Source organism: Eublepharis macularius, chromosome 2 (assembly GCF_028583425.1).
Source record: "Eublepharis macularius isolate TG4126 chromosome 2, MPM_Emac_v1.0, whole genome shotgun sequence".
Classification (NCBI taxonomy): domain Eukaryota; kingdom Metazoa; phylum Chordata; class Lepidosauria; order Squamata; family Eublepharidae; genus Eublepharis; species Eublepharis macularius.
In genome coordinates this window covers 43,734,508-43,760,979 of record NC_072791.1, presented here as the reverse complement: position 1 = coordinate 43,760,979, position 26,472 = coordinate 43,734,508, and the positions used below count along the sequence as shown (strand labels likewise).

General features: G+C 44.7%; 1 protein-coding gene across 3 annotated transcripts in view; it reads left to right on the top strand.

Moving 5' to 3' along the window:
• TMEM63C (transmembrane protein 63C) overlaps nt 1–24,976 on the top strand; it is an 87,516-nt gene extending 62,540 nt beyond the window's left edge. For all 3 annotated transcript variants that reach the window (XM_054970765.1, XM_054970763.1, XM_054970764.1), the window contains 14 exons: nt 1,522–1,602; nt 2,973–3,093; nt 4,750–4,883; nt 6,532–6,654; nt 8,374–8,527; nt 9,507–9,613; nt 10,177–10,263; nt 11,771–11,836; nt 12,045–12,207; nt 13,204–13,309; nt 14,626–14,793; nt 16,245–16,360; nt 18,154–18,225; nt 18,474–24,976. In XM_054970765.1, coding sequence (XP_054826740.1) covers nt 1,522–1,602; nt 2,973–3,093; nt 4,750–4,883; nt 6,532–6,654; nt 8,374–8,527; nt 9,507–9,613; nt 10,177–10,263; nt 11,771–11,836; nt 12,045–12,207; nt 13,204–13,309; nt 14,626–14,793; nt 16,245–16,360; nt 18,154–18,225; nt 18,474–18,686 — 1,711 coding nt within the window. In that variant the 3' untranslated portion in view covers nt 18,687–24,976. The remainder of the gene's footprint in view (nt 1–1,521; nt 1,603–2,972; nt 3,094–4,749; nt 4,884–6,531; nt 6,655–8,373; nt 8,528–9,506; nt 9,614–10,176; nt 10,264–11,770; nt 11,837–12,044; nt 12,208–13,203; nt 13,310–14,625; nt 14,794–16,244; nt 16,361–18,153; nt 18,226–18,473) is intronic.
• Nucleotides 24,977–26,472: the final 1,496 nt, after the last annotated feature.

Below are 26,472 nucleotides of genomic sequence, written 5' to 3'. Positions count from 1 at the left end.
AGGCACAGTCACAGGTTATTTTTTTAATGGTGCACTAGAGTTATACAGATGACTGTCTCCATTATTGCAAATGGTACCTGTATGGCAGAGTTACCAAGCAGCAAGCATGCCCAATCAGCTCTGATTGGAACAGGCATTTGCAGTCTGCTCAGGCTGGACAGCAGCAGCTTCTGCCAGGGAACCAAGACTCTTGCACTCTTTGCTATTTTGTCCTCTACTGCAATTGAAGCATTGATTTCTCCTATTTCATTGAAAAGTTCCTGGAATGTGAGTTATATGGCCATAAGATGAACATAGAATCCTTTCCTTTAAAATGACATGGTGTTGCATATGGCCTAAGAGAATGAGTGTCATATATGTCTGTCCGCATATCTGCCATGAGTATTCTGTGCTCTGTAATGTGTACTGATCCTCTGAGAGGATGTGAAGTTGCATATTGGGGGCCTGTTTAGCTGGGAGTTGCTTATCTTACAGGTGCCTACTGTGATGTCTACTTTCATTTTCACAGCCGCTTGAGAATGTGTCCTTGAGTGCCGGCTCTCCCTGGGAACTGAAAATTACTTCATCTCTCCTACAGTTCTTCTCTCCTCCTGTCTCAAACACCCTCCCCCCCTTCTGACTCCTTCGCACCAGAATCCTAACCGTCCATATCCTAAAGGCAGGAACTTTCCCTATAACTAACCCCTCCAACCTTACACACGTCACTTCTGCCAATACCCTTGTCTGTGTTTGCTGATACTGATGGATCTCTAATAAAGTAACTTTAACTCATACACTGGAGTGTGTGCAGTGGAGTACTATGGAGATCTAACTGCCAGAACCTGACACTGAGCTGTGGTCCAGAGGTCCCTGGTTAAAATTTCACCATTGCCCTGAACTCGCTAGGAGGCCTTAAGCAAGTCACTTCCTTGCAGCCAGAGTCCCCTGTCTGCAATAGGGAGAGAATACAATTGGTTTATTTTTATGAAGCTATTGTAAGGATGACTATAAAATAATGGGTGTGCTTTGAACATTTATATAGTCCTTTCAGTTAAGCATTACAGTGGGAGGAGTTGCTTTAAAATAGTCGAAGAAGGAATTGTTGGCATTATGGGCACTAACCAATACACTTCAAGAGCCAGTGTAGTTAGTGGTGAGAATGCTGTCCTAGGACCTGGATGCCACAGGTTCATATCCCCACCCACTCGGCCTTGGAAGCTTGCTGGGTGACCTTCGGCCAGTCACTGTCTCTCTCAACTTACCCTACCTCATAAGGTTGCTACTGTGAGGATAAAGTGGAGGATGAGAGATCAGTGCTGTAAGCTTCTTTGGTTCCCACCTGGGAGAAAAGTGGGATTAAAATATTTAAATAAATAAATTGGGCATGGATGCAATGCATTTCAGAGGGAGTGTCCCATATATGCTGTCTTCCATGGCACCATCCCACCAAGCTCCCTGTTGGCATCAAGGAGACTGAACTGTTGCATCCCTTCCAGTTGGGTGTGTAGATCAATCCTAAATCCTGATTGTCTCTTCCTACAGTGAGGCTTATCCCAGCTGCACTGTGACTGGTGTCCAGTTCTGCTCAGATGTTCGCAAACTGATGAAGCTGGATTCAGAGAGGTGGGTTCATCACGGGGATCTGGATTACTATGAGCTCCTTAGAATATGATGTTTCCTGTATGCAAGGGTGGCACTAGAGCCTCTCTGTAGAACAGCATCCCTTGGTAGTACTAAGGACCAGGGGTCATTTCCTATAAAAAGAACTACAGGAACTCATTAGCATAACTCATTAGCATAATTCATTAGCATATGCCACACACCCTGACATCACCGAAAGTGTGTCAGAAGGCAACATCCACCCCTCAGGCCCCTTTCTGCAAAAGTCTCCAGGTATTTCCTTAAAGCAGAATGAAATCAAAGCAGCTTACCCTCCTCTGGAGAGCCAGCCCTGCTTGCACTCACTCACTCACTCACTCACTCACTCACTCACTCACTCACTCACTCACTCAAGTCACAAATGAAAATAAAGCAGCATGAATTCCAAGCAGCTTGTGTTCCTTTGGAGCTCAGCACCACTCAGCATTCCCCCCCCCCCCCGGTCACAAATGAAAGTAAAAGAGCAGGGCAGAATGAATCCAAGCAGCATGCGTTCCTTTGGAGCCCAGCACCACTCGGCATTCACTCATTTTCTCTCTCCCCCCCCCCCCTGCAAAAGAAAGTAAAAGAGCAGGGCAGAATGAATCCAAGCAGCTTACTGTTCCTTTGGAGCCCAGCACCACTCGACCTGCACTCAAAGGAAATCACGTGGGCGGGGCCAAAACCCACGTGACCTCTTTTTAGATCTACTGGAACGCCGTTCCTGTGCGTTCCAGCTCCAAATGAGCGCTGCTAAGGACCATTTCCAAGATTGGTTTCTCACAGCTGTTATTTTGGATGCTCTACAAGATTTTTACTTGCTTGTCCCTGACCTTTCTAGCTCATATCTCAGCAGTTCTTTGCCAGATACATAATCTCAAACACTGGCAATGTAATGTGAGGACCATTTTGGTCGAATGCCATCCACTTCGCATTGTTTGCTTACATGCCAAGCACTGAAGAGGAAATCTTAGCTACATTTTATGTTCATAGAATTGTAGGAAGACAGCAGGAAATGAAGATCCTATCCAGTCTGTACACAAATAGCCTGAACAGATTAGTCTGGCCCAATATGAGTGAGACACACGTGGGAAAAAGAATATCTTTTTTTACTTTGCCATTAGATTATATTTTTATAAAGATTATAGGACTGTAGTAAAATAGAATTGACCAAGAAGAGATGGTAGTTTATTGTACTGTTTATTGGCTGTATTATTTTATTTTTACCGCATTATTAACTTGTTTTTAATCCCTTTTTTGCATTGCGTAGGGTGTGTCCCGTCCTAGAAAAGTGGTATGTTTTGTAATCTGCCTTGAGTGTCAACAAGAAAGTAAATAAATTCTGTCTCTGACAGGCGCAAGGCAATGAAAGGAAGACTGTACTTTACCAACAAGGCTCAAAAGGAAGGGAAAATCATGATCAAGATCCACCCTTGTTCCCGCATCTTCTGCTGTCGGATCTGTGGTTTTGAAGAGGTAGGAGGGAGGAGACAGAACACTGGCACCTATTGACTGGTTGGGACTGGGCACTGTTCTCTTTACACTCCATTACTTTGCTAATCTACTAGCTACTCAATTTGTACTAGGGACATTCTTTTTCAGTCAACTGAAATTTCTCTCTTTTAGAATAAAAAGAAGATGGTTCTGGTGGAGGGAGTTAGTGGATTTCCTACAGTGGAATTTGAACTCTGGACTAGGGATGTGCATTTCGGCTTTCTGAATGCCGAAAGAAAGCCGTTTCGGCTTTCGGCTTATTCGAAAGAGATTCTTCTTTCGGCTTTCGGCTTTAGTCGAAATTTTTTGGCTTGCACACCCCTACTCTGGACTTCCAGTTCACAATTAATGCTTTTTGAGTGCTTATGTTTTACAGTTTTATCCTTTTAAACCTTAAGAGTGGGAGAGAAAAAAGGAGCAGGAATGAGGAGGAAGGAGAGGAGTTGAATGATGGTTATTAATTGGTCTTGAGAGTAGGTCTCCACAATCTGTTAAAACAAGCACATCAAGTTAGGAGTTACTGATGTAGGTGTTAGTTGTGGGCAAATGCCCTGTTGTTGTCTTTTGAGCACAGGGAGTTCAGATACCACAAGAGAAGACAGGCCTTCCATTTGCTGCTGATCAGAGAGTGGTGTATTGGTCCTTCCAGTGTTGTAATACACTCGGTTGACTGTCTCTGCTTATCCAGGGTACCATTTTGATTGTCAGTTTAACAATGGAATATAAAGTGGGTTCGTAGCATTTCAGTGGAGGGAAATCTCCAAAATTAGACTAATTAATTCTTCAACCACTACACAACTGGCTTTCTGCTGGTGAGTTGTGACCCACAATCCTATGAAGTCCTCCTGACCCAAGACAGGCCACACCACTGGCACTCCCACCATTTTGATTTTGTTGTTCTTTAAGGATTTCCCCCCCAGAAAGTGAGGGGGGGAGTGGAAGAAAAAGCAAGACAGAGAGAAAGGAGAGGAGGGAATTTAAAAAGAGCTACATTTTTCAGACAGGCTTAATGGGAAACCTGAGGTGACAACAGCTGAAGGCTCTTGCTCTTCCCGGTGCTGTCTGTCCAACCTGCTTCATCCAGCGCCATCTAGAGGCCATGCTGCAGTACTAACAATCTTCTAGCAAATCTCTGCTGTTGTTCTCACCGGAGGCCATCGTCTCCTTGACATAGTTATTGCTGTTCTTTCCCTTTCAAGTGGTGGCCTGAAAGGACCAGAATAACACAGTCTCCTTCACTTGTGTGCTCACACTTTCTGTGAAAGACAACTCCTCCCCTGTGCCACTCCTGAGTTAGAATTTGGCAGCTGATAAACATTTTTACTGAATCTCATTACTGTTGTGGAGTTTGGCTTTGGACTTTCCTTCTTCTAATGTGATAAACAAATACTGTAAGCTGAATTGAGTTGCTGTGACGTAAAAAGACAGCTAACAAATGTTTTAAATAAATAAAAATCAGTTTATCCTCAGGTGGGAAGCACCGATATTAAGGAAACTTATTACTGTTCATGTGACCTTCCAAAGAGGTGCTTTACAGTTTAGGGAAACAGCCAACAATCTCAGTCTTTGGGGAAATTCTTAAAGAAAGAAGATGCAAGTTTCATACAACCCTCACTGTGTTTGCATTCATTCTGTTAGGTTGATGCAGAGCAGTATTATGGGGAACTTGAGGAGAAGTTGACAGATGAGTTTAATGCCGAACGCAGCCGGATCACACTCAAGCGCCTCGATATGGCTTTTGTCACATTCCAGGATGAGAGGATGACAGCTACGTGAGCACCCATAACTTCTAATTATTTTCTAGTACTTCATAGAGCGTTACAGCTTTATTCCATTTGCCCTCTCTGAGCTGGACTGTCCAGTTGGTCTATATCGACTGGAAGTAAGGCTTGAATCCAGGTGACCAAGATCCAAAAACTGCTCTCTAGCCAGTGAATCGGTGCCTGCCTTGGATGGCCTCTTTCAGCAGTTGAAAAACATTGCCCTTGTGCATTTTTCAGTTTGGAAGACTAGGTTTTTGTTTCACACACGTACCCTAAGAAAAAGAAGTGTCCATCTTAAATACATGCACAAGTTACGTACAGTAATAAAAAAAACCTTCTGCGTATAATTGTGTTGATTTTCAGTGGTATCCATAGTAAATCTGTTATTGCTACTGTTGTGCTTTCTGAGAACTGCAACAGTGAGCACACATCTCCTAAGCAGATGGCAAGAAGACTAGCCCAGCCTCGCAAGCAAAGTTTGATAGGGTTGTTCCCGTAATTTATGGTTCTTGTGGTCTTATTGCCTGCACAGACAATCCTTTAAAAGGGGCGGGGGTAGGCATACATCTCATTAATGCATAAATCTCATTAGTCCAAATACAAATGGTCTCCACTGGATTTTGAATAGTTAATTGACTGACCTTAGAGAATACCCCCAAAACATATACTGGGTAGCTAGGAAAGCTGTTCTGAATGTGAGGGAAAGCCCTTGGTAGAGATGCCTCCTACTTCCCTCCTCTTTCCAGTTTTGCAAACGTGTTGCTTGATTGTGAGCCTAGGAAAGGCACTTTGAATGGGAAGCTCCCTCTCCCCTCATCAGGATATTTATAGAGACTTCCCCTTCTGCCTCCTTCCTGTTCCCTGCAGAAGACAAACATTGCTGGTTAATAACGATAATTCCACTTATATACAGTTCTTCTAGACAGATTAGTTCCCCACTCAGAGAGGTGAACAGAGTCTGCATTTTACCCCCACAATACAGCTGGGCTGAGAGGATTGGCTTACCCAGAGGCCACCTACTGAGTTCATGGCAGTTGTGGGATTCAGACCAGCAGAGTGCTGATTCACAGCCCAGCTACTTAACCACTGTGCTAGAACAGCTCAAGTTTGTGCTTGCCCAGCCCATATTCACGAAATGGTTTGTCAGCAACGAAATAGAGATTGTTGTTGTGGGCTGTGATTCATGCCAGTGTCCTTTTACAGCATCTCTGCTCGCAAGAACCTTTTATCCCTCCTAGATTTGCTTCCTGCGCTAGTATTGGACTTACTGGGTTTCAAAATGGAGTTGGGAGGAGTTATCTGTGATTCTTTAATAAGGTGCCGTAGTTGAGTACCATTAGAACTGGGAGGATTTCCCTCTGGTGGTGGTGGGTGTCCCCTTCCTCTGCAATATGAAACATGATCATAAAATAGGGTTTCATCTGTGCATGCGCATTTACCCTCAGGCCTAACTTATGCTTTATTTGGAGCCAGAATTTCATCTTGTGGAGATTTCTAGAGACCGAGAAATTGTTTTCTCCCTGTTCTTTTAATATAGGGCTTTAGTTAGCTGCCTTGTTTTGTTAAATTGATACTTTTAAAAATTTCACAATGATTCTATGTGGGATAGCAAATCAACTCGTTCGCTGTAACTGCTGCCTTTTCTTCTCTTCCCCAGTATTTTGAAGGATTACAGCCGTACCCGCTGCCGCAAGCACCCACAACAGTCCTCCGTTACCACGGTGGTGAAGTCCCATTGCTGGGGGGTGAAATATGCCCCTGCCCCCAATGACATCATCTGGTAAACGTTCATCCTTTTGCACCACATCCTGGGCTGGTCCTGGATCCAGTGGGCTGGCTCACGCAAGGCTTGTGCCTCTGTCCATGCTCAGGCCTACCTGAAAGCTCAGCTCAGGCATGTTCCCAAGAATTCCCATATCCTGCTATTTAAGTTCCCCTCTTGAATATTTGGGTATGTAGAGCATTGCAAATCTGCTTCTTTGAACCCTAGGCAGCGACATCCAAGTGAGATAAATGAAAATTAAAGGTACCTTGAGCACCAAGTCCAGAAAGTAAGGCTAGTATATCTTGGCAGTATATTTCAAGCAGGAATAATTCTGGTCAGCTTCCTAAGGTGCCATTTTAAGGGTCCCCATCAAGACTGCTGTATCATTCATCACAGCAGAGTTAAGTAAAACAGTCACTGCATTTGCTGACAACAGTTAATGCATTTCTGTTGAAAGCAGAGAGGTTTATGTGTCAAGGTACTGGAGGGTGCATAAGGAGCTGCTGCACGGGCCTTAATAGCTTCTAGAAGGTCCTCATGGCAAACACTTCATCATCTGATTTTGAAGGAAGCGTTCCCCTGTGGACACTTCTAGATTGTCAGCCTTCTTATCGATTTTATTTATTGAAATATTTATGCCCCACCTTTTTTTTTCCTCATGAGAGGCTCTGGCAATCTTAGAACTTTTATAGACATCTGCAAGCCGGATGTCAGCTGAGCCATTTCCTATAGAGATGTACTAGGAGCAAATGCATGGCCAGGGTTGCCAGTGGCCTGCAGGAAAAGTGCCTTGGTCCTTTAATAGGGGCTTAATGGGATGTTATTTGCCTCCATTCAATGAAAAGCTTCAGCTGCCCATTTCCACATATTAAGCCTCTGTTAAAAAGACAGGGCATTCTTCTCGATGCCTGTTGGCAACCCTGCGTAAGATAGAAACTGGAACTTTCACCAGAAGTGGCAACGGCAGCTCCAACTCCCTGTGATAAGATACTACTTCTTGGAGGTACTTCCAGTTTCATCTCTTGCACTCCAGAGGCTTTGGGAGCAAAAAATATCAAGAGCCTAGGACGCCCATGCATTACTCGAATGAATATCAGTTTTGTGCTTTTTCGGTTGCGAGCGGATTAGCATGTACGCTCTAAATATATCAGGCTTTTAAATACATTCACACTGGCCAGGATCCAGACACAGAAGGCTCTCTTTGTGCAGGTGTTTCTGATTGCAACAGTTGCCGCCTGAAAATTGCCTCTGCCCTGTCCCCCAAAAGTCAGGAACTCTTTGGAGTGGCATCATATGGGGTGCAAGAAAGGAAACTTACCCCTCCCTCACCCATTCACGAATAAAAACATTTTCACGTGCTGAAAGGTTTGGATTCCACCCATAGGCACTGTAGTTCTTCCAGAATTTTTTCCCAGTTCCTTTTGACTACATCTCCTCCATCTGTGGAAGTCAGCTCTGCAGATCACTTTGATGTCATGTTGTTCATCCAGCAAATACTTATTTCACCAGGTGGGATCTAGAGACAGCGTTTTGTGAAAGATCATAAATCTCTCCCCTGTGTCCTTGGCCCAGTTAGTAGAATCTTAGCTGGACATTAAGGTTTATACGCAAGTTCTAAATCTCACAAGCTGGGCAGGGCATTATTCTGAGTTGGGCTCTCTCAATAACCTGGTAAGAGAGGGCACTGTTGCCTTCCCAGCACACCCCATCCTGCATGTACTTTTTTTCTCATAGGGAGAACTTGTCCGTCCGTGGTGCATCGTGGTGGGTGCGATTTGTACTGCTCAACATCTGCCTCTTCATTCTTCTCTTCTTCCTTACCACGCCTGCCATCATTGTCAACACCATGGACATGTTCAACGTCACACGGCCTGTGGAAAGCCTCAAGGTGCACAGCCCCCTCCATCACGGGGTTCTGCCTGATTGGCACCAAAGCTGGGCTGTGGGGAGGGTGACATCCCACTCCGTGCCTCTCTGGGCTTGCCCATTCCATGCTCATCAAACAAAGGGAGGGTGCTAGTAAATGCCCTGGGCAGGAGCTATAGCTTAGTTTCACGGGAAGCTTTACTGCCTCTGTGCAGGACAGCAGGAAAACTAAGGCTAGTGCATGCTCCATGTGAATGTTTTATCACATTGGCTGTAGACATGCAAACATATGATGAATAGGTTGTTGATCTGAAGATGGAATGGCTGATGTTTTGCTGTATCGAAGTCTCTCAACAGATAACTGCCCTTGAGGCACAATTTTTAACATTTGCTTTATACCCGGTATTTCTCTCCAGTGGATACCCAAAGCAAATTACATTGTTCTCCATTTTACTTTCACAACAATCCTGTGAGGTTGGTTAGGCTGAGTGTGTGTGCCTAAGGTCACCCAGCAAACTTCCGTGGTGGAATGGGAATTTGAACCTGTGTCTCCCAGATCCTAGTCTTGACACTCTAATCATTACACCACACTGGCTGTCTGAAGAACTTGCCTTGCATAGACCCAGCATCTTGTTTAAACTGGTCCACTATAGGTACAAAGTGCCTGTGCATACAGTATTAATATGCTAAGCACAACATTTTCCTGGGTGACACATCTCTGGCGAGGCAGTGTTGAACGCATAGCTGCTCATGGCCAAGTGTCAACAGGATGCTGGGCACATGCAATATAGTGAGGGGTAAATTCTTCTCTTCTGCCAGCTGTGCATTAAGTCAGGCCTCACTCTTGACCATTGAAGCAGACTTTCTCAAGACTAAACTGATCAGACTGGGGTGGGAGAAGCTGTCTCTACTGGAGATCATTCTCACAGAGTGGGCTGTATTCTTTTAATCTCACCCCCAGGGGGCTGCATGGCTTACTCCTTTTCTCTTTTTTCTCGCAGAACCCAATTGTCACCCAGTTCTTCCCCACGCTGCTGCTCTGGGCCTTCTCCGTGTTCCTCCCTTTCATTGTGTATTACTCAGCTTTCTTCGAGGCACACTGGACAAGGTAACTCTCACATTCTCTGACCCTCCATACTGAAAATGTAACTGCATACCTTGCGGCTGGAGTTGGACTTGATCTCACAAACTGACTGTCAGAGTTGCCCTGGGTCACTCTCTAGGGAGCTCTCTGGCCATGCTACAATGTTAAAAAAAAATTGGTAACCCTAAACAACCCTCAGAACAAACAACCCTAAACAACCCTGCTTTAATTATTACAGTAAGTATGTTTTGAAGCCATTTGAAGAGGTTTGGTGCACACCCAGTACCCCTGGGGTGATACTCTTCCATTCCTCCTTGGTTCCAGTTTTCAGATGAACTCCTCCCAAAATTCTTAACTCTGGGGAGAAAAACTACACAATTAAAATTAAGCCTGCAAATAAGTTAATTCCAATGTGCTTTCTTTCTATAATATGTGCTAACATTCCAGCCCTGATTTGGGAAGGGAAAGGTTGAGTGTGCCGCTTCAGAGAGTTTGCTACAGAATTCTGATCTAGCTTTCCCTCATCTCTTTCGCAGTCTTGAAATCTGCTTTTCGTTAACGAAAAGTTCTTTTTCAATTTCTTCTAGATCCAATGAAAATCAGCTCACAATGCACAAGTGTTACTTTTTCCTGGTCTTTATGGTTATCATCTTGCCTTCGCTTGGACTGACCAGGTACAGACCAAAACATGCAATATACAGCCCAGTCCTACTCTCCTTTGGACAAGCCTATCATGAGCTTTCCCAGATGGTTTGCAAATTGAATGCACCGATTTTTGCCTTACAGAATGTGTTTGAAATTCAGACCCCAATGTTGTAAGAGTCCAGCAATAATTTTAAAAGTATCGAGAGGAGTCCCCAATCTTATGTAAGCTTGGGATGATTTTGGAATTTTGGAAAGGTACAGCACAAAGTCCCTGCTGTGGAGGCCGGGGCCAATCAGAAAATGTTGGGAGCTCCCAAGCCCATTCTCCTGTGATGAAGGCAGCTGTCTCCAAATGGGTAATCCCTGGAGATGTAAAGGTGATGCCTTCTGGGCTCTTCTGAAACACTTTGTGTTCCTGTGAGATGGAGGAAAGCCAAAATGGGCTGTTTTGCTTTGGTGGAAGAAGGAAGTGGGTACCAGGAATATGACGGCAGGCATCATGTTGGGAATTGCTGGTCCAGAGCTAGAGGTGAAACCTAATAACACAATATCTGTGGGATTTTAGGGAGAATCTCAAGTGGAGGCTTTGCATGTGGTGGTTTAGTTTTTATAACCTTGATTTTCTGCATTTGCAGTTCCATGCCAGCAGCAGTCAGTGTGGGTACAAGAAAGGATTGTTCATACTAAGTTTATTGGCCCACGAAAGGGGGTTAACTGAGTCCACTCTTGCAGAGGGGAAATGTCTCTTTCATGTCATTACACACCCTAAAATTTAGTATAGGAAGCAATCTAATAGTATTGTTTTGGTTGGAATGCCTTTTGGACCTCTAGACAAGGGGCAGGATATAATATATATATTGGGATGTGTCTTTCCATTTCTTCATCAACATTTAGGAAAATGTAGCACTGGGGAGAGGAACAAGCTACCAAGGGGTATAATAAAGTAAAAGGAAACAAGGCAATGCCTTAAATGATACAATCTCTTTGCAAATTGGACACAAAATAATAATGTGGTACAAGTATCCTGTTTATTCTGTAATGCAAAGACACTGTAGGTGGAAATCAAAGCATTTCATTCACATTTCCGAGAAAGGGAACAGAGTTCAGTCTTTCCCAAACAGTGCAAGGCCAGTCTTTCCTACCCTGCTTTCTTGGCCCTCCTTTCTCTGGAGAGGTATTGAGAGGCAACTTGCAGAGAGAATGGCCCACAAGCATGGTTTTCTCAGCTGTACTGCATAAGCCCTTTTTAAGCTCTTTAACTGGGTTTGATCAGCAGACCGCTTTCCAGATTAAACAAGAATGTTGTTTTTAATAGAATGAAAAATATTTTCTACAACATCTTCCAGCACTACAGTCAGATCTCATACTACTCTTTAAGCAGGCTTGGTTAAAGGCTTGGGAAAAGTCGTATGCTAAGATCATTTCCCTAACCTTTATGTATATGGAAGACCCCTCCTCATGAGCCCTGAATATTTGCCTCTCTCTTTTGTACTAAGCAATTGGCTTATATCCATCTCCTCTATTCCTCCTCCCTAGTCTGGATCTCTTTTTCCGGTGGCTCTTTGACATCCACTTCTTGGAGGAGAGACAGATAAAGTTTCAGTGAGTATGGTTGAATACTAAGACTGTACATGTGTGTTGTGTCACCAGTTCTACCAGTGGGGACAGGTGCCTCTACTTGTACATATGCATGAGGGAAATTGTATAGGAGCAGGACCTTGGTTCTCTCAGCAAGTTTTAGGAAATGCCAGTCACTACCCACATGTGCTCAGAACACCTCTTTCTCTCTCCTTGATTTTCGTATGGACAGATGTGTGTTCCTTCCTGATAATGGTGCTTTCTTCGTCAATTACGTCATCACCTCCAGCCTGATAGGAACAGCCATGGAGTTACTGCGCATTCCTGGACTTATTGTCTATGCCACCAGACTTTGTTTTGCAAAGTCTGAACCTGAGCGACTCCATATCAAGCGGGTTTGTGATTCCATTATTTCCTCAAACTTCTATGAGTTCCTAAACATCATGGAGCTTCCTTCCTCACTAGGTTGCTGCATTACTATGCCTTTTCCAGAGGCCACGTTATGCTCTGGCACCCTTAAAACCTGAAAAAACCTTCTGAAAGACATGTATCAGGTTTGACTTCCCCAAAAATTTACACGAAGAAGGTGCTGACTTGGGACAAGCTTTGGCTTGAAAGCATCGTTAGGAGGATTATGTTCCATGTGCGTCAGATGCACTGCACTCTAGAGCTAAATTTTCACTTCTGGAGAAGCTTAGCTTTCTTTTTCAGAAAATTGCGTTTCTGTTCCTCGTGGTTGTGTAGAAATAATATGACCACGTGGATGATTTGAACCAGTGACAAATCCGAGTGGGACCTTGGAGAGGGGATTTCATTGAACATGCAATGGGGATTCTTGAGGAGCAGAAATCTCATGGGATTCAGTTTGGGCACACACACATAATGTTTAACCATGGCTAGCATTTACTGTGGTTCATTGCCTTAGCCCTGGTTGAGACCCCTAGTGTATGGTGAAACGGTCACTTACAGAGGTCATTATAAAGTGCAGTCAGTGAAACCAGTTTGTTATCTCACAAGCAAGTAAGGCTAAAGAGGAAGAGTAACTGCCTTAATCTGATGAAGGGAGCTCTGACTCTTGAAAGTTCATACCCTGGAAATCTAGTTGGTCTTTAAGGTGCTACTGGACCTGAATCTTGCCTTAATCATGTTTGTTCAGAACAGTCATAACACTTAACCATAGGTAATCCACTTGGTTTGCAGATCCTCTTGGGACAGCTTTCTCATTTTGGTTTGTGGCCTATCCTTATCTGCTTAACCTTTAAAAAAAATTATGGCCAAGAGTTATTTTGCACATGGCCCTCGAGCATGGTGCCATCCTTCTGTGTCCTTGTAACCACAGTGACGTTGAAGACAACAGAATAAGTGTGCTAATCTGTTTTTTTTCCTTTCAGAACCAAGCATATGAGTTTCAGTTTGGATTGGAATATGCCTGGACCTGTTGCATTTTTGCTGTTGTCATGACCTATAGCATCACCTGCCCCATTATTGTCCCCTTTGGTGAGTAGACAAGAGGTTTCCTTACACTGAGTCAGACCCGTGGCCTATCAAGGTCAGTATTTTCTGTTCTGACTGGTGGCAGCTCTCCAGGGTCTCAGGCAGAGGTCTTAAGCACCGCCGACCACCTGATCCTTTTTCTTAAAACTGGAGATGCCGGGGATTGAACCTGGGACAGTCTGCATACTAAGCCAGTGCTGTCTATTACAGAATCACAGCCCCACCCAGTACATTTGTGACAGTCTCCACAGCTGCTGTCATCGTCTTTGACTATCTGTGCAGGACCTTGGCGTAGCCTGTCACAGTCTGAGAAGGTGCTGCCGCAGGAAGCAACCTTACAAGGCGGGTCATTCGGCTGCCACTGTGAACTGAGCTTTCCCAAATATGGTGGCAAGCCCCATCCTGTCCTTCTGCATGATACCTCATAGTGGATCAATTTCTGGAAGTGCAGGAAGTTTTGAATTCCACAGAATTTTTCATCCCACAAAATACCAAGGAGGTATTACTCAGAAGGATGGATCCTGCGACCAAATTTCGAGGAACTGCGTTCACAGTGATGGGGTTTAGGAGCTATGACTGAAGTCAGGACTGTTTTGAGGGCACAGTGAGGTGGGATGCTTGATCAACAGCTAATAGCATAGCAGTGGATACTGTAGAAGAAATCTGGGACTAGCATAAAGTACCGCTTCAATCTCTCTTCTAGAGGTCACTGCTCCATTGGCAGTAAGAATGACCAAGGGCTAGTAAGTCCACTAACTTTCTGCTGTTGACCAGCAAGTGGCTGATTTCCAGGAGAGTTAGAACTATTGGACATAGGAAGACACCCTATACTGAATTTGACCATTGGTCAATACAGCCCAATAGAAAGTTGGCTCCTCTGCAGAATCTCCACAGAGAGGGATTTCTTTGCCTCTCCCCACCCACTGCAGCTCAAAATACCCCCTCCCAGTAGCTCCTGGAGTCAGGATATCGCCAGTGACAGAATGATAAGGAAGTTGGAGGTCTGCTTGGAGCGGGGGAATTACTGAAATCTTCCCCCCCCCTTGCATCCTCCAGCTGACATTGGTTTACCAAGATCTCAGGCAAAAGACCTTTTTTTCAACCCTGTTAATTAAGAACCTCTTAACTGGAGATGCCAGGCATTGAACCTGGGACCCTTTGCACACAAAGCATGTGCTCGGCCACACAACTATGTCTCCTTCTGGTGAACATTGCAAAGTTTGCCTAGGCCACAGTGTCAGCCCCCACAGCATCTCAGCTACAGAAATGTCTTCTGAATTGTCATTCTCTTCCCTCCCCACCACTCTCTTTCCACACAGGTTTGCTCTATATGCTGCTGAAGCACATGGTTGATCGCTACAATATTTACTATGTGTATATTCCCACCAAGCTAAACCAGCGTATCCACTCAGCAGCTGTAAGCCAAGTGGTAGTGGCTCCCATCCTGTGCATGTTCTGGCTGCTGTTCTTCTCCATTCTCCGTCTAGGTAGGCACGGTATATGCTTTGCAAATTCATTCGTGTGTCGCGGGATGTAAGGGTGGTAGCCGTTTCTGAATAGGAATATTGCAGAACATTCATCTACTATACTGAATTCATGACACACAAATTATCCTGCCGAAGAACATGCCTGACCACTTGGCTTCCAGACAGATCAATTCATTGTTTTCCAGGGCATGGACTTTGATGCTAAGCCAGTTGGTTGTCCCTGTACCTGGGAGAACTAGCTCAGAAATCATATAAAAGCAAACTGTTAGAGCTGCTTAAAAACTTTGCACAGCCTTTAAAATCAGTAGGACTTAAATGCTGCAACCCATGCACCAAATTAAGTACACTTATTTTTAAATACTTTTGAAATTGCTATCTTGGAGCTACTCAGGTCATTCTTGAGCCCAGTTATTTGTTTCCAGTTTACAGACAAAGCTTAAAGCTGGAAGATGATGACTTGCTTAGGGCCACATAGTTCAGGGCAGGAGTTATGGATACTCATGATTATCGGGAGCACACAGCTGTTGTGGGGGATGAGATTTGCAAGTCTCCATAGATACAATCATGGATGTATTCCGTATTCCAAGAAGTGAGGGGTTAGAAGCCCAAGTGACTTCTGCTTTTGCAGTCCTCTTAACGACGACGACAGTTCTTAGTTAGGAAATACCTGGAGGGTAGGAACACTGGTGTGGAAAGAAGTACTGATGTTCCACTGCGCCAAAATTCATGACACCACCTTATACTGAACCTGGCCATTGGTCTTTCAAGCTCAGTGTTGTCTGTGCGGAGTGGGAGTGGCCCTCCAGGGTCTCAGATCATCTACTACCTGGTAATTTCAATTGGAGATGCCAGAGATCGGATCTGGGACCTCCAGGATGCAAAGCAAATGCTCTACCGCTGATCCTTGGCCCTTCCTCCTGAGTCCCGGCTTTCAGAACTGTGCAGTAGCCAAAGGTGGATTGATGCGAAGCAGATTTTAACTAGTACGCCCTCGGATTGCAGGGAGAGGGGTGTACACTAGGTGGTCTGTTGATGATTCTCTGAAAGGATGGTGCCACGTATAGAGAAGTCAGCTAGGGCCGTTTCCAGACGGCTTACCTGGCTCCGGAACGTTGCGCCATCTTGTGGGGAAAACGTGAAATATCGCGTTTTCTCACGCGAGTTTTGCGCAACATCGCATGACATCGCGCAAAACTCGTGCGAGAAAACGCGATATTTCGCGTTTTCCCCACAAGATGGCGCAACGTTCCGGAGCCAGGTAAGCCGTCTGGAAACGGCCTAGGTTTGAGGGCTGAGGATGACTAGTACTTAGCCCCTCATTCAGAAGTCAGTGTTGCATCCAACACTGGAGGTATTTGGGCTCTCAAACTAAGCTGTAAAAGTCATCAGATAAACGAACAGAGGCTGATGCAGATTCCTGAATGTTTTTTTTTCCTCTGTCTGTGCTGCAGGCCTCACCCGCCCCGTCACTCTCTTCACTTGTGTAGTCCTTTTCTTGTGTATCCTTTTTTCCTTCTTTGGCCTTTGTTTGAAGAAGCTCCAGCCAAGGAAACCCTCCAGTTACCAGGTAGGAGATAACAAAGAATGTTCCCAGGTCCCTGCGATCCATTCAATGTGTATCTCAGGTGGATTTAAACTCATTCAAAGAGCCAAACATTGAATGTTGTTCCCTACATTATTTTTAAGCGATGCATCTGTGCTGCATAGATAAGGAAATTCCAAAGCTTCCTTCCTAAAATTGGCCCTGCTTCTGAAAAAGATGTACACATTATTTTTTCAAGAAGGGTGATATAAAACAGGAAAAGTCCAGAATCCAGCAAGTGCAGGAGACAAATTTATTCAAATATATACATCTGAACACATTTCAAGCAGTATGCCTTAGTTAAAGAGCTTCAGATCCCATAGGAATAGGTGAAACACTTTGCTGCTGGAAAAACTTTGTATATACTCCTGGAATCAGGATGGGTCCCCCCAAAAATTGCAAATGGATTGATTTAAAAAGCATATGTCATAGCACTCCAAGTGGTTTCTGGAAAACCATCTCAAAACAATAGCAAAATGACTCTCCAGTCCAAAGAAACAGGAGTCATGACCTTTAAAAAAAAAAAAACACCTTTTTGTGGCTTCTTCATTGTCTGACCATTTCAAAGAGTACATTGATCTTGAATAGTGTTCCTGTTTCTTAAAAATATCTAGAAGTGATTTTCAGGGTATGGGAAAATGGCAGTGTTTCTTGGTTATCCTTTCTCTTGCCTTTTGCTAATGGAGCAAGTGACTGGTCCAGAGCTGCCCAGTGAACTGCATGGGATATGAAACCAAAATTTCTTAGTCTTAGGCTAGATCTGTCTAATACTTAAGACCATTTGATCAGTGACACATCCCAGATCAACTAGTCAGACACTCTAACCATTACACTTAACTGACTACGATAGCTCAGTGAGGTTCTTAATCCCATTTTATTTTATAGAGGGGATATTTTCCACCCTCCCTCTCTGTGTGCTGCCTTTCTCCCCAATATGAACCCAAAGAACCTCACATTGTTCCCCTGTCCTCTTCTATGCTTCTGTGGCAGAGGAGAGATTTGAACTTGGTTCTGTTAGATCCTAGTCAGACACACTAACCACTACACCTCACAGACTCCAGTAGGTCAGAGAAGTTGTTAAACTCCCATTGTTTTGTAACATAGGGGATATTTTCCACCCTGCCTGTCTGTGCTGCCAGCCGTTGCTGACTTCTTATGAGTAAATCTTTGCTTCCTTTACAAATACCAGAGGGATGTTTGGGAGCTAAGCACCGTGATAGGATGTTCTAATTCCCTTTGGTTTTGGCACTTCAAGTCCCACCCTCATCCTGAAGCCAATTTTGAAATGTTGAGCTTTGTTTTGTGATGAGTTATGCCAGCCTCAGAGAACTTTCGTTTCCAGTGCAAATAGCATTGGGGAGTTCTGGAGAATACCTGGCCAGTGTGTCCCAGTTCCCTTCATTTTTGACACTACAACTCCCATCATCAATTTTCAAATGCCTGGCTTCATCTTCTGATTAGTTACGCCTGCCAGAGTCAACCATAGTTTCCGATGCAAAAAAGCAAATGGAGAGTACATGGGCCAGAACGTTCCCGTTTCCCTTGGTGGCCAGTGTTGAGATTTTATCTCATTTTCTGATGAAGCATGCCCATCACAGATGGATGAGCTGCTCACAAAACTATGTTTCAGTAGGTAATCAGAGAGACCTGGGAAGGACAGCCTGAGTCAATTGAATTCTAATTCCATCATTCCTAAATGTAAATCTTCCTTTGAGATTTGTGGGCAGGGCCTTCTTTTTATCTTGACCTGTTTTTTATACTTTTCTGTTTCCAAGCAGATGTCTGAGCAATCTGAAGGAGCATTCAATGATACAGAAAGGAGCAGCATCTCTTCCACTCCCAATTCCAATGTAAGTTTACCTTCCATTTCCCATATACCTCCTCTTTTCTTTCACAGAAGAGCTCTTGTGTGGTTGCCTGCCAAGGGGCCAGCAATTTCTGTAGGCACTAAGGAGTGTTCTGGCTTCTTCACACCGTTCCATTTGGCTACATGACCCTACCATCTTCCGTTGACCAACCAGATCCTACCTTTCATCTGGATCCCTTTACAGGTAAAGGCCATCCGTAATGTAACCTGATGTTTGCTTCTCTGTCACAGATGTTTGTGGCCACAGTGCTGCAAGAGCCAGAACTAAGTTTGACACCAGCCGCCTCCCCAGCTCATCAGTCCTACGGCACTATGGGCACCCGCCTCGAGCAAGTGGAGACCTTGGACGAGGGTGGCATGCAGAGCTTTGAGACAGAGTTGGAGAGCTCAGAGGCCGACTATGGAACAGGGCTGGTGCTGGACAACCAGAGTTCGTATCATTGATAACCTCTGGCCTAAGCAATGACCAAGAGACAGAAACGTCTAAATGTTAAGAGGGCCGGCGAGAAGCCTCACGTCCTAAGGCCTAGATTTGTCCTGTGCTGCTGTGTACTAGTCCTCCTGTGAACCACTCCTGGGCAAAGATTTGGTTCTTGCTAAGGAGGCTGGAACCCATCGGGCTAACGGCTCATAAGCCGTCTGTGCTGCATGTCTCGTGGCCTCAGTCTGGGGATGGCAGCTGACTGGTGGGCACAGGTAGTTTGACTTACGGAGGAGACGGAACTCACAAGGGAGATTTGCGGGAGCTTTTTTGCTTCCAACAGCTCCAGCTGTTCCGGAGCCCCTTCTGTTTGTGGCCCCTCATCCTACCACTCCAGGCTCTCCAGACTTCCGTTGCCTGACTCTTCTGATAAACCTCCTCCAATCTCTGTCGCCCTGTTATCTTGTGCTCTCCCTCCTCCTCTTTCGCTTCTATGTTCTCTCTGGTTATGGGGAAACACTTCTGCAGTGTGTGTGCAGGCTTCTGCTCATGACAGTTGAGGAAGGAGACTGTGGGATTTCCCCAGTGTTACCCCACCACCACCACTCCGGTGGCCATGAACTTTAAAGAAAGCTTTGAGGGAATTGAGAGGGGAGGAGCTTCCTTCAACAAATTAAAAACGACCAGATCACTTTGAGCAGCGTGTCTGTTGCAGAAGGAGAAGGCCCATAGGGTTTCCTCAAGCCACAGGGGTAATAAGAGACTCTCTGATGTGAATGACAAAAACTGTTAAGATTTTGGTCGTGCCCTACAAGTTGCTGCTACTGCTTTTGCCCAAATCAGCTGCCTCCAAGAAAGACTTGCTGTGCCCATTTGGCCTGACTTGTCTCTATTTTTCTAGGCTGGTTGTGTTCCAGAAGAATTGTTCTGTACAGTTTCGCCTGTTTTTTGTCCATAGTCCAGAAGGGTGTAGCTGAAGTTCCTTGTTAAAGTAGACTTCCAAATCGGGGTAAAGGAAAGGTTAGATTAGCAGTGATGGGCCAAACAAAAGCAACAGCAACAGCCCTGTGTGTTTTTAAAGCCTACATCTACAGGGGGTGGTGACCATAGTTTAAAAGCAAGAGGGGATGGATGGGTAAGGGGGAAAGAACCCTATGCCTGCTGCTCACCACCCTTCAGCCCCTCCCCATCCCCCCTTCCCCAACTTGGGCCTGCTTCCACTATTGGACCCTGGCTAGGGGGAAAGCAGCTCAAGTGATTGATTGCAGAAAGGTAAGTTGTGGTCAAAGAAGCCCCATAGTCTTTTTGGCACTTCTGCATGGTCCACACCCACCTTCCTCTGTGATTGGGGGAGATCCAGATTTAAACCCAGATGTGTTGCTATGGTGCCTGATTTGACCCTTGCTGGACAGCCAAGGCTGGGGTGGAATAACAGGCAGAGGTGAGGTCTGTGCCTTTAAATGATAAGGAAGCCTTTGTATACCAGCATGTTCCAGATTGCCAGCTCCAGCTGCATGGATATCACATATGCACCCCATAAAGTCCAAGAGGGCAATTAAAGTTGAAAGGTATCACTACAGGATACTTTTTTTGTTAGATTTCTGCATGGGGATGATTTAAGAGCTGCTTAGAAACACCTGCATCACACAGGGCTTTTTCTGGCTCAATTGCATAACATGCTGCTCTGTTACTGAGTTCTCATGCCAAATATGTTTTGCAGAGTCCCTGGAGTTCAGTGCATGGGGGAACCCCTCTCATGCTGGCATTCTAGAATGTATCGGGGGAGGAATCGGAAAGACCTTGGAATGTGGCTCGTGTCATAAAGGAAGTAAAGGGACTGGAGAGTTATAGGCAGCTTGCAATCAAATCTTACCAATGTAGGGTTGCCACTGTAACAGTTGTGTGATGGTCACTAAGGGACAATTCATATGTTACAAATACCTAATTTCTCCATCATGTCAATCAAATGTGGATTTGGAGTTCCATGCTGAGAACTTGATTCTCAGCCACACACAAGTCAATTCAGGTAAGGGCTGCAGCAGGTGAGGGCTTAAGCCTTCCCACACACAATTTTTCCATCATAAAATGGCCCATTGAGGAAACCCACAGGTAGCCCACTGGCAAGGGTGAATGTAACTCATTTTCTCCCTCCTCCCTTGCCCTCCCCATCTCGAAACCAAAGATAGAAAGTAACATTAGCAACTTTGCTATTGGTTCTCCATATCCGCCTATAGTTCACTTTCACCCCCGCCTGTCAGTACACATGTAGGCCCCCCCTCCAATCCTGCAAGGAGACAAATAGTAGTTTCCCAGGGCCATTTTTGGTCAGGAAAAGGATATGGGAGGAAGGTGTAAGCCCTCTCTTTCTACACACCACCTTCCCAGTTGGGCTCACATATGCCTGGGAATTACACAGAACTCCCAGTGCACCTCTGGATCAATAAGTCACGTGAAGGATCCAAGGACCTTTTAAAGTGTGAGTTGACCCAGGCAGGTGGAACTTTCCTAGCAGAGAGATGCAGTAGAAGCAAGCCTTCTCCAAGCTACTGCACCTCCATGTTACAAAATCTTCTCGTGCCGATTGTTGCCTGCCACACAACTCTAAAGGCACAGGAACCCAAACAGGAGGCAAGACTTATTTTGTGCAGGACGGATCAAGTCAGCTTGCTGTTCACAGAGCAGCAGAAGAATATCTAGGGGTTATAACTAAATCCAGAGGTAAGGAATGAGGTAAAATCTAAGCTTGCAATTCAACATACATTTTTGTGTAAAGTGCTGTCAAGTTGCAGCCAACTTATGGCAACCCCGTAAGTTTTCAAAGCAAAAGATGAACAGAGGTGGTTTGCCATTGCCTACCTCTGCAGAGTCTCCCGTCCATTTATTAACCAAGGCCAACCCTTCCTACTTTCCGAGAACTGATGAGATCAGGCTATACTGGAATATCCAGGCCAGGACCCAAAATACATACCTTGAAATAAATCCTATTAAAGGCAATGGAAATTTTTTCCAAGTAAAACACTGCTGTAAATCAGGATGTTAACTTGAATTATTAAGATGTTAGATCCTTCCAACTAACCCAGCCTGGACACTGACATAACACAACTACTTTAAAGTGTAGCTGCCTTTAACATGCGGAACAGAAAATGGAGTTGAACTGGTAAGTGAATCCTTCTAATGACTTGTCAGCCGCTGTGGAAATTTTACCATGCCCTCTAAACTGGATAAACAGAAGCAGATGAATGGTAAAATTCTCACTTCGTGGCAAGATGTTACAGATAACTTGGTGGCTGTATCACCAATTAATAATTAAGTTATCCGTTGAAATTTTGACCTAACTCAGCTGAATGGTTTCATACCATGAGGAGCTCAAAAGCCAAGTTGTATAAACAGGCTTGCCTCCTTAAAATCAAAGAACAGTGTCCTTCCGTAGTGGTGGTGGTAATGTTATTTCCCTTGAGTTATTCTTTTATAGCTTAAAATAAATTCACACATTTTTCTCAGGTGTGTGTTCTTACTAAATTGACACAGCCTCATCAAGGACTGATTGAAAGTAGCATTTATAGGTTCAATTGCCATTCTTGGTCCTGTGAAATGACCCAATGCTAGCTGCCAGTATACCAAAGCTTGGTTTGTTTCTTAAAAGCGTAAGATGGCATGGGGTACTACATTGCTGCTTTTGCTAATGTTAAGGACCACAGGAAAATGAAAGGCACTAGATTGGCCACTCTGCTTTGGTTGCAGAGGATGGAGGGCTGTTGTTCATCCTATCCCAAAAGCCTGTTGACTGAATTGCACACAAAGGAATGAATGTTTAGTCGCCAGGCAGCTGATGAACTGTTTTTAAATTTCCCTGCTGTAGGTTTCCCTGCTCTAGCCTAGTACGAACTGATAGTTCTCCAGAATTCAGAGCACTCTTCCCAGTTTTATGTAGTACAATAAACTTTCTGGAAAGTATTTTCAGGTAGGAATTAGCATACAAGTATAGAAATCTGATCAAAGGAGACACTTGTATTTTGCTGTGTGAATGCCATGTATGTGCACAAAGTCGTGAATATGTAAGCTTATCTAGACATTTTGTAATCATGAGGTCTTTCTAACTGGGAACTGAACCTCAGCCTTAACTATGCAAAGCCGTATTCTCTTTCACCACTCAGGTCCCCTCAGCTGTGAATGTGGAAGATTCTGCAGAACTGCGTGTCACTTTTCACGGAAGAAACAGTAGGTGTCCTATCAGTGGCACACTTCATTTGACAAAGCTGCATTGTGCTGTGCCCATAGCAAGAAACATGCCATTTATAAACCTCATTCTAAGAACTAAGCAAATGAGGGGTCTAATAGAGGAAGAAAAGCAGGGACTTAACTGAAAAAGCTGCCTTCCACCAAGCCGTTGCTCCATCTAGGTCAGTATTGTCCATTTAGAGTGGCAGCCATTGTCCAGGAGTGCAGGTCAAAGTCTTTTACATTTCCTACTGTTTGGTCCTTTTACCTAGATGCCAGTGGTTGAATTTGGGCCCTTCTGCGTGCAAAGCAGATGCTCTACCACTAAGCCATGGCTGGTGTTTTAAATCAATAGTCAGATAAGTGAAAACTAATTCCACATACTTACTGAACTCTGTGGAGTTTCAAGGGAGGCAACTTATCTTTTATCTCTGGTGGGGAATTGTTAAGCGTCCAAAGTGGGAGACACATGAATAGTAGTTTTAACTCTTGGTGTTTTGGTTTCACAATGAGATGGTCAATGACTTCTGCAGACTCTGTATCCTCTGAAGATGGCATCCTACTCATTTTAGTGATTTTCTTCCACAAATATCACTTGTCGTTGTGATACGAAGGTGCCAGGATTATCCTTGGTGAGTGTGTGTGTGTGTGTGTTTGCATGTATGTAAAGACTGTTGTAGGTTAGAACACATGGTTACAAAAATGGCAGAGTGAAATCAAGGTAGACTTTCCCCCCAGAACTGGCCAAATTAACTCTAGATTCTACCAGGCTTTATGATGCTCAGCGTCCTCATTTTATGGATGTATATTCACCTGCCTTTCATACAGCTTTTGAGGACTTTTACTACCCTTGAGCAACACTTGGTATCAGATTACTGAATCAAATAATGTTTTAGCATATATGCTGCCATGTATCAGCCAATCATGCTCTCCCTAAAGCGCATCCTTTGAAAGTCTGAGAATAGTGATGGAGCATTTCATGACTGTTTTGTACTATGTCAGGGAAGAGATCTGATGTTCTTGTATGACTCGGGTGGTTCCTCCAAATACTGTATCAATACTTGGAAGCTGCAATCCTATGCACGTTTACATGGCAGGAAGTCACACTGAATGCAAGTGGGGCTGGCTTAGTTCTGAGGAAGTCACAGGATTTTGTTGTGTGGGTGGATGGACACACACACACACAGGCCATGAACCAAGTTGCATTATCCAGGTATGCCTCTCCTTTTTCCTGTGCTGGACTTCTTTAAAAATTTCCTACAGGTCAGAGCTAGCCATCGTCCTTACCACAGACAGGTGGAAGTGCTAGGCAAGCTGCCAGGTCTGCCAGAATGATAAACTTTAGGGCCGTAGCTAATTTCAGGGGGTGGGATGGGATCTGGACTACCGCTCGTCAGAAGAGGCAGAGGTAGGCAAGATGTAGCTATTTTTAGAACATTTTAATCCCACCCTTTCTCCAGGAAGCTGGGAGCAGCGTACATGCTCTCCTGGCTTCCATTCTATCCTGCCAACAAGCCCATGAGGTAGGCGAGGCAGAGAGTGAATGACTGGCCTAAGATCACCCAGTAATTTTCAGGCAAGTGAACTGAACCCAGAGCTCTTCCAGTTCAGCTCTCTAACCAGTATTCCACACAGAAGTGTTCTCACCCACATGGGGCAACCTACCTAATGATGCAGCACAGAATCCAGTAAAAGTTTTGCCCATCTGCACACATGAGATTTTCCATCTTGTCTATTCTGGCAATGGCTGCCTGGTTCCAAGGGTGATCCTGTCCAGTAATGTAGGGTGAGCAACTGCTCCTAACGTTCCTCCTGTGGCCTGTGAAATCATTTTAGCACGTGAATAGGCTAACCTCAAGCAAACCTCAAGCCCTTCTTTCCCACCTGTCTCTCTTTCATGGAGACAAAGTGCCTGTGAGTAGGTATGGTGGCTTGACTGGGAGGGGGCACGGGGTTCTGGTTTCTTTTCTTTCCCTTGGTTGTTGCCCTCTAGGAATGTGCCAGAGTTCTGTATCTTCTTGTTATATTTATTGCTATGATCGTGCCTTGAATAAAGTTACTTCACCCAGCTGGTGCCTGGGGGGGTTGCGCTGCACCATGTTTACGCAGAGAGTAATGCTAACACGAACCCTGCCTTGTGTTAGAATGCTGAGAAGCCTTTCTTCTCTTTTCATCCAATGCAATTTTGAGCACTTGCTAGTACTGAGGGGAAAAGCTTAAGAACGTCAGGTCTGTTTGCTCGAAGAAGCCTGAAACAAATCCTGGTGAGGCTAAGGTGTCTCTTCCAAGGATACTGGTGCTCCTGAAAGTCTACTGAATAAATGGACTAGGATGGAAGAGGACATGTCTAACCAGAGGGGGGCATGTAACTTCTCTTCCCCCCACTGCTTATGATGCGCATTGAAAAAACCCTATAGCTAGTCAATCAGAATAGCAAGCCCATAAATCAGCATTAAACACGGATTATGAGAAACCAGCTCTTACTCAGCATGAGGGCTAGGTCTAGCATGTAACCTGCTGGAGCTACATCACCAAAGATGAAGTACTCAATAGCAGCAACCTTTCCGTCTGCATGTCCAACGCCCCAGCTGCGCTGTCCCCAAATGGCAATCATACAACCCTTTCTATCAATGGCTTCTAGCCACCTCCACATTCAGATGCAACAGACCTTTGAATGCCAGTGCTAGGAGGCAACCGCAGAGAAAGGCCTTGCTTGGCCTCTATGCCTGTTCACTGGCCCTCAACTGTTAGGCGCCTATGTGAAAAAGGACGCTGGAGTAGGTGGGGCACAACAGGTCTGAGGCAGCAGGGATCTCCTTTTTAAAAAATATTTTTATGACAGATCTCAGCTTCTTGATCAAAACAGATTATAGCTAGTGCAGCACATGTCTAAATAATACATATTTCTGTGTAATATATAGCTCTGTATAATACACACACACACATCATAATCTCTTCCGTTACTTTGCTCCCAGCCAGCATGCCAATTCCCATCATATGTGGCCAATAAGAAAGGGCTACCTGCTGCTGCTGTTATAGGCAACCATCTGCCCTGGCAAACTCCTGCTTCTGTAACCATGGAAATTGGAGCTCCCACAAAACTAGATTGTTAAAGCAACAATCCTAGCAGACACAAAGACAACAGAGAAGAAATGGTAACGAAAGCTCCAGCAATCCTAGGATTAAAGCTGTTGAGGGGAACCAACGGCTTCCTTTGAGAAAGGCACAGAAAAGGGGGCTAAAACCCATGTTTCTGAGAGGCTGAGACATGTCCAAGTTGCCAGTCCTGCCTCCGCCCAGCAATTCCAAGCCCAAACCTTTTATATCTCCATTAGCATGCCCAAAGGGGAGGGTCATATAACGCTGGCAAGTGTTCCTGCAACCAGTGTTCTGATGCGTTGCACTCACAGAGCTAACCAAACAGCTGCTGTGCTTGGGACCCAATCCATCAGCCCTTGTAAAGCTAGCACAAATTCTTGACTAGAACCTGACCTTTCCTATCTCCTCCTATTTCTGCGGTATTCTGCAATAAGGAACACTTCCTTTAATTAATGTTTTAAGCTTTTCTTTAGAACTGCAAGGTGACGACAA